Source organism: Ursus americanus, chromosome 5 (genome assembly GCF_024610735.1).
Source record: "Ursus americanus isolate L20-20 chromosome 5, mUrsAme1.1.p, whole genome shotgun sequence".
Lineage (NCBI taxonomy): Eukaryota > Metazoa > Chordata > Mammalia > Carnivora > Ursidae > Ursus > Ursus americanus.
The window spans coordinates 27,772,414-27,785,384 of record NC_142131.1 but is presented as its reverse complement, the minus strand read 5'-3'; the positions used below and the strand labels follow the sequence as shown (position 1 = coordinate 27,785,384).

The window sequence follows — 12,971 nt, the reverse complement described above, 5'->3', positions numbered from 1 at the left end:
AAGAAAAAATGTTCAAAGCAGATTTTTTTTTTTAAGTGAGAAGTGGGGAAAACGGGAAGGGAGTCTATTTAGGTATGTAATTTTTCTTCCTTAGTATTTCTGCCCAAGAGATATATCTCTCTCCAAAAAAACCAAAATGCGACAAAGTATGTCTAATATTAGTTCAGGGCTTGGCACCTAGGAGGTCCTGTGGGTGGCAAGACCGCTAAGATAAAGTACACTTCCCTTCCTTGCTATGGAAACTGAGACTTTCTGACCGTTAATATGGTAAAGGGTGACAGAATGACAATAGAACCTGAATGCTGAATAGAAGGGACGAGAGTGGACACTCTTGTCTTGTTCTTTATCTTAGAGGGGAAACTTTAAGTCTTTCACCATTAAGTATGTCATTAGCTGAGGGTTTTTCATAGATGCTCTTTATATACCTAGTTTTTAAAATTTTTTCCCATTGATATTCTAATTGGTTAGTGATTTCCTCCCCTCATTTGATAGCTTTAGAAATCTGTACTTTGACAAATACAGAAATATGCTTTCCTTATGCTTACTTCTTAAAAGGTAATTGATTGTCTATTTTAAAGGATAAAAGAATTGACTGAGAGGAAGAATTCTTTTATAAAACCGTCACTATTTTTTTTAAAACACATCACTAGGCCTTAGTTTTTCTATCTAAAATTATGAAACCTGGGACGCCAGAGTGGCTCAGTTGGTTGAACCTTCGGCTCAGGTCATAATCCCAAGGTCCTGGGATCGAGCCCCACATTGGGCTCCCCACTCAGCAGGGAAGTCTGTTTCTCCCTCTCCCTTCCCCCACTCATGTTCTCTCTCTCACTCACTCTCTCATATAAATAAAATCTTGAATGAATGAATGAATGAATGAATGAAAGAAAGGAAAGAAAGAAAAGAAAAGAAAAGAAAACAATTCCAATAACAGCATCAAAAATAAAATACTTAGGAATACATTTAACAAAAGCAGCACAAAACTTATACTCTGAAAAGTAAATACCACCATTTAAAGAAATTGAAGAGCTCAATAAATGGGAAAACATCCCATGTTCACTGACTGATAGACTTATTGATAAGATGGCCACCAAAATTGTTCCACAGATTCAGCACAATCCCTATCAGAATTTCAACGGGATTCTTTGCAGAAATTCACAGGCTGATCCTAAAATTTATGTAGAAATTCTAGGGACTCAGCATAGTTGAAACAATCTTGAAAAGGAAGAATAAAGTTGGAGGACCTAATTTTCCAATTTCAAAACATACTACAAAGCTACAATCATGAAGATAGTGTGGTAGCAGCATAGGATAAGAGATCAGTGTGTTAGAATTGAGAGTTCAGAAATCAACCCTCACGGGTACAGTCAATTGGTTTTTGACAAGGATGTCAAGACAATTCAGTAAGAAAAGAATGGTCTGTCCAACAAATGGTGCTGGAACAACTGGATATCCACAGGCAAAAGAATGAAGTGGGGTCTCAATCTCACAACGTATGTAAAAATTAACTCAAAATGGATGAGACCTAAATGTAAGAGTTCAGACACTCAGAAGAAACATGTATGTAAATCTTTGTGACCTTGAATTAGGCAATGGTTTCTTAGATATGATACCAAAACCATAGGGAATGCAAGCTGGTGCAGCCACTCTGGAAAACAGTATGGAGGTTCCTCAAAAAGTTGAAAATAGAGCTACCCTACAGCCCAGCAATTGCACTACTGGGTATTTACCCCAAAGATACAAATGTAGTGCTCTGAAGGGGCAGATGCACCCCAATGTTTATAGCAGTGATGTCCACAAAAGCCAAACTATGGAAAGAGCCTAGACGTCCATCGACAGATGAATGGATAAAGAAGATGTAGCATGCATACACACACACACACAGAGGAATATTACGCAGCCATCAAAAAGTGAAATCTTGCCATTTGCAATGATGTGGATGGAACTAGAGGGTATTATGCTAAGCAAAATAAGTCAATCAGAGAAAGACAGTATCATATGATTTCACTGATGTGTGGAATTTGAGAAACAAGGCAGAGAATCATAGGGCAAGAGAGGAAAAAAATGAAACAAGATGAAACCAGAGAGGGAGACAAACCATAAGAGACTCTTAATCTCAGGAAACAAACTGAGGGTTGCTGGAGCAGAGGGGGGGTGGGAGGGATGGGGTGGCTGGGTGATGGACATTGGGGAGGGCATGTGCTATGGTGAGTGCTGTGAATTATGTAAGACTGATGAATCACAGACCTGTACCCCTGAAACAAATAATACATTATATGTTAATTTTACAAAAGTAATTAATTAAAAAAAAGATATGACACCAAAACTATAAAGAAACAAAGGGAAAAAATAGATACCTTAGACTTAATTAAAATTTAAAACTTTTATATTGCAAAGGACACTACCAAAAGGTGACAAGACAATCTACAGAATGGGAGAGAATATCTGCAAGTCATTATCTGATAAGGAGTTTATATATCCAGAATACATAAAGAATTCCAGCCCAGCAACAAAGAGACAAACCACCCAATTAAAAATGTATAAAGGATCTGAGTAGCCATCCAAACTTTTTTTTTGCAATACAAAAGTTTCAGCCATCCAAAGAACATATACGAGTGGCCAAAAAGCACATGAAAAGATGCTCCACAATATTAGCCATCAGGGAAATATGTGCAAATTGAAACTACAAGCCCTTAACACCTACTAAGATGGCTATAATAAAAAAGACAGATAATAACAAGCTCTGATGATGTGAAGAAACTGGAACCTTTATACACTGCTGGTGGGAATGTAAAATGGTGCAGCTGCTTTTGCAGTCTGGCAGCTCCTCTAAAGGTTAAACATCAAATTACCATATGATCCAGCAATTCTACTCCTAGAATAGACATGGAGAACTGAAAATATGTACCTGTACACGATTATTCATTGCAGCGTTATTCATAACAATGGTGGGACTTTCAAAAAGTGAAAACAACACAAATGTCTATCAACTGATGAGTGGATTAATAAAATGCAGTATATCCACACAATGGAAAATCATCCAGCAATAAAAGGAAATGAAGTACTGATACATTTTACAATGTGGATGAACCTTGAAAACTCACGCTAAGTGAAAGAATTTAGTCATAAAAGACCACATATTGTATGATTTCATTTATAAAGTACGTCCAAAACGGGCAAATCTATGGAGACAGAAAGATTAGTGGTTGCCTCAGGTTGGGGGGAAGGGGAGTGTGTGGAAAGGTAAAAGAAAGTAACTGCTAATAGGTACAGGGTTTGGCGGGAGGTGAGGAAAATGTTTTAAAACTGATTGTGGTGTTGGTTGCACAACTCTATAAATATACCAAACCCCCCTGAACTGTACACTTTAAATAGGTGAATTATTTAGTGCGTGAATTACATCTCAATAAAGCAGTTACTAAAATTATTAATGGGAATATTAACAGCTAAGTGGATTCTGTTGGAATTAAAAAGGTAAACTAATTATTCCTCATATTGATGTGTTTGTTGACCCTGTCTAGCATATATTTTTGTTGCTAATGATCAAGATGTACCAACTTATTTACCTCTTTCTGTCATCTCAGGAATGGCAAAAATATTCATTTATTTGCTCAACAAATTTATTCATTATCTATTACGTATCTAAATGGCTTGAAACTATACGGTATACCAAGAAATCCAAGTCAATAAAACTTACTCCATAAGCTAAGAATCTAATAGGGGAGTTTAGTTAGTAGTGTTAAATAAATGCCGAACAACGACAATAATCTGGATGAAAAGTATCTTGAAGTATGATACAGAAAACAAACCTCTTGGAGTCAGTAGAAGGAGCATTGCCTCAACCAGGAAGGACCTAATGAACAATGCCTTTGGAGATCTCTCTGTTCTAATCTAGCCATTAACAAATACTGGTGCTGAGTACCTCAAATCCTCCCTGGACTTGCTTATACTTCCGTAAAATGAAGTGGATGGACTATGTAATATAGAGAAAGTTTCTTCTACCTCCAAAGTTCTGCTATCAACATTTAAACTTCAATTTAGGCCAGAGTCATAAAAATGAACTATTTTCTCTACAATGGATGTATGACCAAGCTAAACTCAGTGGAAAGTGGCAAACTGATTGAAAATAAAAGTAAAATGTACATTTATTTCAATTGGTTAGTCACATCTACATTTTTTATCCGTACAAGGAAGGTGTAGGACTACTTTCAATACATTTTGGTGTATTAATCGTCAGCTTATTTCCACGTGAAATGTGTTATCTCGGGAAGCAAGAGTTGGCCCCAATGTTTACTTCTGCCAAATGTACATAGTACAATTCTCAATTTTAAAAAAGCAGCAGTCTTTAAATTCACTTCTTTGAGTCAAATAATAAGTGCTTATGTTGACCTTTTAAAGGATGAAATTTTTAAAAAACACATTTTGGTTATGATTGGTTATGATTGGTTTTAAAAACAAAGAATAAAAATAACTTCACAGAAAATACACCATTGAATCATTCTGCACAGCTTTTTAAATAAAAAGGAAATTATCAAAAGGATAAAAAAATTCTATTACAATGAAAATGCACATTTTAGCATCTCTCGAGTTACTCAAGTACTTAATTAACACGTTATCTTCAAAATTTCTTTATGCAAACTAGGAAATTTTGGAGAAAATTAGACTAAAGTCAGTTAAACTCAAGACTTAAATTGTTAAGAGTGACTGAATTTCAAAGAATATAACTAGTTTTATATTTTAGCTTCAAGGTCTTATGAACCTAAAGGCATATAACTAGCCGACTGAAACACCATACCAAGGGTATTCAATGCATGTACTCGATTTCTGTGAGGGAAACTGTTTCATTCATGTTTACTGACTGTCTACCACGTCAAGCATCAGAAACACAAATGAATAAAACATAATCCTTGCCCCAGGTGACACTGATAAGTTAATTTTAACTTCCATATGTAAATCAGGAAGTAACAGATTTAACAGAGGAGGACAGGTGAGGGCATGAGACTAATTTACAGAGGCAGTGGTGCTGCAGGTTAAAGGCTATACAGGGGTTGACCAGTTGGTTGTCTAGTTACAGGCAGAGGTAAATGGGAAGAATACAGAGTGTGGGTACACAGCCTTTGCAAAGAGAAGGGAGAACATTCCAAAAACAAGGAAGCAAAGACTTGTAGATGAGAAAGCATGGTTGCATGGTTGGTTATACATGGAGACCTACAAGCAATCTGGACCAACAGCTATAGAAGCACAAGGTGATAAGGCTGGGGAGGCCTCATCCGACGACCGTGGAAGGGTCTGTATGTACCATGCCATAGAAACTGTGTCGTTTTTGTGTTTGGGAGAAAACACCTGTCAGAGTAATATGTCACCAAAGAGGAAATATCCAGGATTCATCTGCATGTATATCCTCCCAAATACCTCCACCGAGAGTTTATAAGGTCTTTACAACAATGAATATTACTAGCTAGAATATGTTTAAAATCCTTACCTTGGACTAAACCATATATAAATCATAGTTTCCTTTTTACAGTTTAGACTAGAAACAAGATGGGTCATCTAGACCCCACCTCTTTGTATGGCCTTATTTTAAAAAAACTTTAATATCTTCAGATGAACCTTGCACACTTCGCTCTACCACAGACCTCACCATTCCTTACTGCCATACATAGCATAAATGTCACACATTTACATGGCTTGTTTGACTCTGCCTATGTTCACATCTTGATCTTGTCCCTTCTCTAATAAGAGGAAAGATGGGAATCCAAATTCAAAGGAAGATCATTTTCCTCTAAGTCAGAACAGAACGATCTATATATCACACACCTCCCTTCCAATAGAAACCCCACTATGTTCTTTTAAAAACGGAAATGAAACGATAAAAGGAATTTTACAAGCCCTCTACAGGGAAGAGATCATAATTAATCTAGGATCAATCTGTTACATTATGAATGACCACACGTCTAACTCCAGCTAGTCATTTTGAAAAGAGAAGCTGACAATCACTGGGGTGGACTGGTGAACATTCTTTCTCAGTAATTACACTGGTAAGGCAGAGAGGGAGAAGGGGAAAGGACTAATCCCTAACAGAGTGGAGTTAATAATGTCTTTATCTCAAATGAATAGTACTTTTTCTTCTTGCAAATAACCTATATTAACTGGTAACACCTGAAAAAGATGCTTCAGCAAACTTACACATTTTCTTCAAAATATTTTATAAGACATTAGAAGGGAATAAAGATTAATTCTTTAAAAATGCAGGATAGGAAATTTGAGTGTACTTGTTTGGAAAGCTAATAAAGGTCACTATGTTCTATTTTTTTTATTCCATCTTATTTAAAAATACATAAATTGCTTCCCACCTCCCAGAGAATGTAAACTGTATATATTATGAAATTACTATAGCACTTCTTATAAAATGCTATCTGTTCACAATGATGGTAAAGGAAATTCTGACATCTCTAAATTGTTATATTACAACTTCCATAATCTGTCTTGGCCTTCAAATTAATTTAAAAAAAAAACTAATCTAATTTTTGAGGTTCAATGGTGGAAGAATAATAATGTTTAAGCAGTTTGTAACTCTAACAGTAAAGAGAATCCTACAAATTAAATTTTTCACCTGTAATTGTATTAATGATAAAGCACTTCTTGTGAAATCAAGTCCCGGTTTTACAGATAAAATTTTATCCAGGGGTGCCTGGGTGGCACAGTGGTTAAGCGTCTGCCTTCGGCTCAGGGCGTGATCCCAGCGTTATGGGATCGAGCCCCACATCAGGCTCCTCTGCTGGGAGCCTGCTTCTTCCTCTCCCATTCCCCCTGCTTGTGTTCCCTCTCTCGCTGGCTGTCTCTATCTCTGTTGAATAAATAAATAAAATCTTTTAAAAAAAATTTTTATAAAAAAAATTTTTTCCAAACAAAAGTTAGCCACAGAGATTATTTCTATTCTAGTTCCTAACTATGATCTTCTAAGTTTTGCCTACTATTCATAAAAATGGGAGACAGAAGGCATAGCTGTGGAGAGTATAGTACCCCAGAGCTCTTAATAGTCATTCACCTTTTTCTCGTTCATATCATCTTTCAAGTACGTACAGTGTTTGATTCAAAATAAGGCATTTTTAAAAATTTTAACATGTAACTAAAACAGTGTGTAAATTTTCTAATGAAATTTAGTTTTTGAAATTGTACAAAAATCCCTAAGCAGTTTTAAAGCAGTACCTTTCTGAAACTGATAATGAAGAAATTACTCTATTAAATAGAAATGAAATGATCCCACCCAGATTTCATAAATTCTAGTAAAACTGTGGTTATACTGATTTAAAGCAAAAATCAATATACTAATGAGTAACATTTGTGCATACATCCTTTAATGAGTATCTGTTGGAAACACACAAAGTGGCAGAAAAATCTCTTTAACAGAAAAGAAGATACATGCAGTACCCCAAAATGTGTAAGTACTAGCAGCACCATAAGAATATACTATCTAAACATTAGAAGAATTTAATATAATCAGTGCTTAAAAGAGCCTATTTTCCATTAATATAATCAAACTGTTATTAAAATTTATCAGTACAAAAATAGCTTCACAAACTACTAATGTATATATACCAGTTCTGGACTCTCAGAAAGATGATAACAGCACTTATTTATCAATATATTACTGTATATGTACGGAGCATAAATTTACAATGAACAAAATGAAAAGTTTTAGTTTTCAGTATTACATTCTAACAGCCCTGGGAAACTATAAAATTAACTATTTCCAAGAGAATTTTAGATAGCTTTAAATCTTAAAACAAATCCTAGAATTTCTTATTATTAGGAACAAGTAATTTACAGAATTCCATACAGCTGATGCTATGAAGTAAACACTAAGTCCCTGGAATAAGAAAACAAAACCTTCCCCCATTTGTATATACTGGTCTATTAGTTTATAGCTACTTTATTTAGTATATAGCTAATATAAGACTAAGGTCTCAAAGGATGTCCTGAACACTTTAGTGGGTCAGTATATACTAGCTCAGTCCCAAAATGATTTTTATCATTTAGGTTAAAAAATAGTTTTTTAAGAAAATATAGCAATTTAGATAAAATGTAATGCAATTTCCCCAAAGAAATTAGTAAACATTTTTATCCCAATTCCCTCTTTTACATACCCCTAAACTTTAAAAAGCATTTAAATAAATACACTAGAAACATATTAATTTATTGAAACCTACTCAATGAGAATGTTTTTGCATAGCTTATGGCAAGGACATAAAAACAGCACTTGACTAAGGAGTACTGAATAGCCCATACATTCTAAAATTTAGTTCATCAGCATAATTAAAAATCAAAGAAAATAGTAAATAATTTAAGGTAATCCTGTAATGCTACTGAGATAGAATATAAAAAGCTGTACTACCTTAGTAAATAAGTTTTTTAAAAAGCTCAAAAGTAACTTTAAAAAGTATTTGTGGATGAAATTATATGTTTGGGATTTGCTTTCAAAATAATACAAAAGTGGAAGAGTGGGCAGGGGTAGAAATAAGACTGGCCATTTTTTCACAACTCTTGAAGCTGGATGATGTGTTCATCACAGTATTCTCCCTCTCGTATGTATATGAAAATCTGTTTAAAGAGTAACAAAAAAAAGTGCTTATGTCTTTAAGGCTAGTATTTTTAAAGAGTATGTAAACCTAACAGAGTGAAGAACCAACTATATCGCAACTGCTAAAATTTTCAGGACCAAATGAAAATCAAGGCCTTCTTTTGGTATGTTAATTAATGAATTCATGAGATTTAGGCACATGGTTTGAATTTTAAGAGCACAAATTGGCTTGCTAAGTGCTATTACTACCACCAGCTCTTAATGAACTTGACTAAGTCTCCACAGCCTTCCTTCAGGCAACCACAACACATAGATGTTCTAGTGACTTTGTTCAACCAGAACAGAGAGATGTTGGCAGAATGTATTTTTGTCCATTCTTTTCTGTTGAAATAAGTATTAAGGAAAAAGGCAAAACAGTCTCAATAAGCCTTAAAAAACACAAACTTTGTCTTCCTTTGACATAAAAAAAAGGGGGGGAGGGATAGCATATCAAGTTTAAATACAAGTTTCAGATTTAAATAAAAATTATTTTAATATTCTTGCTGTTTCTAATTCATGAAATACTGATCTTATTTCTACAGAGTTCTCCTAGGATAGGAAGTTATTAGCTTCCTGACACTGCAATGTACTTAGACGGGAATTCGACTACAATGCACTGCTAACTAACTGGCAGTACCTACTGGGGTCAAAAGGTGAGCTTAGGGGGTGCATGGGTGGCGCAGTTGGTTGGACAACCGCCTTGGGCTCAGATCCCAGGATCCAGTCCTGCATCTGGCTTGTTGCTCAGCAGGGAGTCTGATTCTCCCTCTGACCCTCCCCCCTCTCATACGCTCTCTCTCTCTCTCTCTCTCTATCGCTCTCTCAAATAAAGAAACAAAATCTCTCTCTAAAAAAAAAGTGAGCTGTAGCCTTACTCAAGTTTTTACTGATAAACCATGTGACCCAGGACAACTCACATAACTCTGGGATTTAGTCTCCTGACATGTTGAAGACACATGCTTTCAAACTTTGACGTTTTCTACACTATAATCCAGCACACACACTAATCTGTGTTTTACTGAATGAAATAAAGTTTCTACTCTTAATGTGAATTTTACTCCGATGTTTCCTATTTTATGTTTCATTTTTTGGAATGCCACAGATAACCTAAACTGATTTCAAAATACCACAGTTTGGAAGATCCTCCTGGTTTATACCATCTTTAAGGTCTCTTCTATTATTTTGGGATTCTAACATTGGCTATAAAACACTGACTCTTCTAACTCAGGTGGAAATCAAAACTAATTCAGAAAATAAGTCTTCTGAAAACCTGTAAGCTAAGGTATTTTTAAAACAGTATAACAAGAAAGCTGTAAGATTGTACAATACCTTTAACATAATTAAAAGCTTAAAATGACCTGTTAAATTTTCTTTTCAGAACTCAAATATCTCCATGACTAATCTATAGATTCTAGTAGTCAAAGAATCTGTACCTTCAAGTCAAAGTAAGTAACTCCTATTAGAATCCCAGGAACAGAGAACACCAATAGAAGATGACTAGTCCCATTTAGTAACTCCAAATACTAAGGATTACCAAAACAACAAACATTCAGAGAATTTTAGGTGCATAAAGTAAACTAGAAGTAGTTTTTACAAATGTTAAATATGAAAGTTCTTATTTCCAAATGCTATAGTATTCAATTCACAAGGCTTAAGTGTTAGCCAAATAAATCAAATTTATAATTATGTTCGGTGCATTTACATCTTTTAAATGGGTATGTTAAATTTAATAGGAACAAAATTTTTCCTTCCCTCAACCTATGTTTTAAAAACTACTTACTAATCACAGTGCTCTTCAACTGTAACCACATACTCAAAAAACCTGTATGTTTTACTTATAATGTGAACAGTCTTCAGAGGAACTAGTGAATTTTTCATGTGTTCAGTTTTTTTAGTAGCAATAGTAAAGAGAATACGCTTACACTGCAATAGCTAAAGCATGATCTCCATGATAATTCTAAGATATATCTACTGTTGAATGCACAATTATTAGCATTTTTAGGAACAAAATTATAATAGTCTTTCAATCAAAAAATTTTCCTCACACACTCCTTAAAAAACCCATAACTAATTTCTTCTTCCTCAGCCTGACCATGAGGTCTCTCAATGTTAGTCTCTAACATGTATAATCTATGCTGCCCCTAATATTCCACAAATTCAATTAAAATTAGAATTCTCATGAAAAAAGAGTCTGGAATATCTCACTTCACAATTGTTCTGAATATGCTAAAGACTTTGATTTTTTAAAAATTGGTCCTCAAGAGATTCACAACATCGGAAAACTGTTTTCTCAATTTTAATTAAAAAACCACCTAGTCAAAAGTTTCCAGAGAAGGATACAAATTAACTTTTAAGACAATGACCGATAGGTATTTGTTTATATTTGCAATGTTGCAGTTCCACAGACCTCCCTATATTCGAAAAATACCACCATATGGCAAATAATTACTGTAACTGGTTTAGAACACATTTAAGATAAATTGTATCTTTTTGAGGTATCAAATTCTTTTACAGTTCAGAAGTACACGAAGATTTATCTCCTGTTATGTTGGTAAGAAAAACTAAATCTGACATTAACATGAATATAAGTTACAACAATAACTTGTTTCCTTCTGTGAAATCCTATGGTGAGATCACCGTTAAGAGTATGGTAAAGCTTAATTTCAGAGTAGGAAGCCGATTAAAAAAAATTATAACCCTCAAGAACATAGATGAAAGTGGAAACCAGGTTAACAAAGGGGACACTGGGGGGGGGGGGGGCTGTGTTAAAAAATAAGTAGAAGAGATTTATAGAAATATACTGTTTCACTGAAAAATGATCTGTACTGCAATTAACTCAGTAGCACTTTTTCTACATGAAGGAAACGTTCACTCTAGTCCATCTAGGCATCTATAAACTATTATTTAAAAACCTTTCTGAGGTTAATAGAAACAGTTTAAAAAAAAAAAAAAAAAAGACTGACCTGGAATTTTCACTCAGGATTGTAACTTTGCAACATTTATCTGAAACCAAATAAGTTTCCATATTTACACATTTTACTTAATCATGATGGTTGAATTGAATCTGTACCTATGTGAAAATGGCAATGCATTCTGAGTTGGTTCAGCCCTTGGCTCTGAGTTCTGTGTCACATCAGGTGTTCTTTCATCATCTGTTCCATTGATACTTTCTGGTGTTAAAGGAGACTGAAGATCCCCGCCTGCTGATTCCTTTAAAAAGAGGGGGTGGGGGATAAAAGTGTTACATTTTTGTTAAAATATATGAGATAATCTTAAAGTTAAAAGTGACTCCAATGTATGCATACTTACAATCTATATTTCCATTGAAATTTGAGTCAAAGAGGTAAAAAATAAAATTAAAGGAGAAAATAATTTTTTAAAGCAAAGCAACTCCTAAGAAAATTATCCACAACAATACAATTTAGAATTTGCAGTTTCAAAGAACTGAAGAACCTTCGGGTTTATATAAAGCAACTAACTGGTTAGAATAGAAGATATTCAAACAACTACTTAAAAAAAAAGAAGACAGCACAAAAATGCAAGAAGATGTGATTTTACTTGGGAAGGTAAAAAGGCAAAGGGAAGAATGAAATCTCCAACAAGTTTTAATTTTTTTATCTGCCCTACTTTTCAATTCCAGAGTTATCTACAAAAGCACCCAGAAATCCCTCTGTAACATATACAGAGGGAGTGTATTTCAGCTTGCCTGAAGAATGGAATTATTTTTCTTCACAAAATTTCCTGTCTTATTTCTACTTTTAATTAAGTTTTGTCTATCAAGGTAAATTTAATTTGTTCCTCTAGAAAATAAATGGAATTTAAAATGAAGCTCAAGCTGATACTTATTATTGTGACTGGCAACATAAGATTATCTGAATTTGGTATCAGTAGAGATCAGAATTGAGGGGTCACTGGCTAAACCTGTTAACCAGGGGAGGCCTGAGCACCAGATCATTTAAGTGCAGCTTTATGGACTCCTTGTGATCTCTGGGCACTAAAACTTCACAACTGAAATATTAGGCTATGGTAAGGAAGAAAAGGAAAACATCAGTGTCCAATAGGAGAGTGGATAGGTATGGTCACAATCTGCCAACCTGAAAGCATACAGGATTTCTTCAAATAAAAACAAGAGGGGTGCCTGGTTGGCCCAGCTGGTGGCACATGTGACTCTTGATCTCAAGAGTCTATCCCCACATTGGGGGTAGAGCTTACTTTAAAAAAAAGAAAATATCCAACAAGAAAAATTTGTGTAAAAGAGAAAAATGCCTATAATTAGAAAAATATGAGGAGATATCTTAGGAGATATCTTAGGTTATGATAATTTATATACTTTATATAAAAATAATGCACATGG

The 12,971-nt window shown here is 34.5% G+C and overlaps 1 protein-coding gene across 1 annotated transcript in view; it reads right to left on the bottom strand.

Annotated features, from left to right (window-relative positions):
• HOMER1 (homer scaffold protein 1) overlaps window positions 1-12,971 on the bottom strand; it is a 122,522-nt gene that overhangs the window by 45,670 nt on the left and 63,881 nt on the right. The window contains exon 5 of the mRNA XM_045796402.2: window positions 11,688-11,827. Coding sequence (XP_045652358.1) covers window positions 11,688-11,827 — 140 coding nt within the window. The remainder of the gene's footprint in view (window positions 1-11,687; window positions 11,828-12,971) is intronic.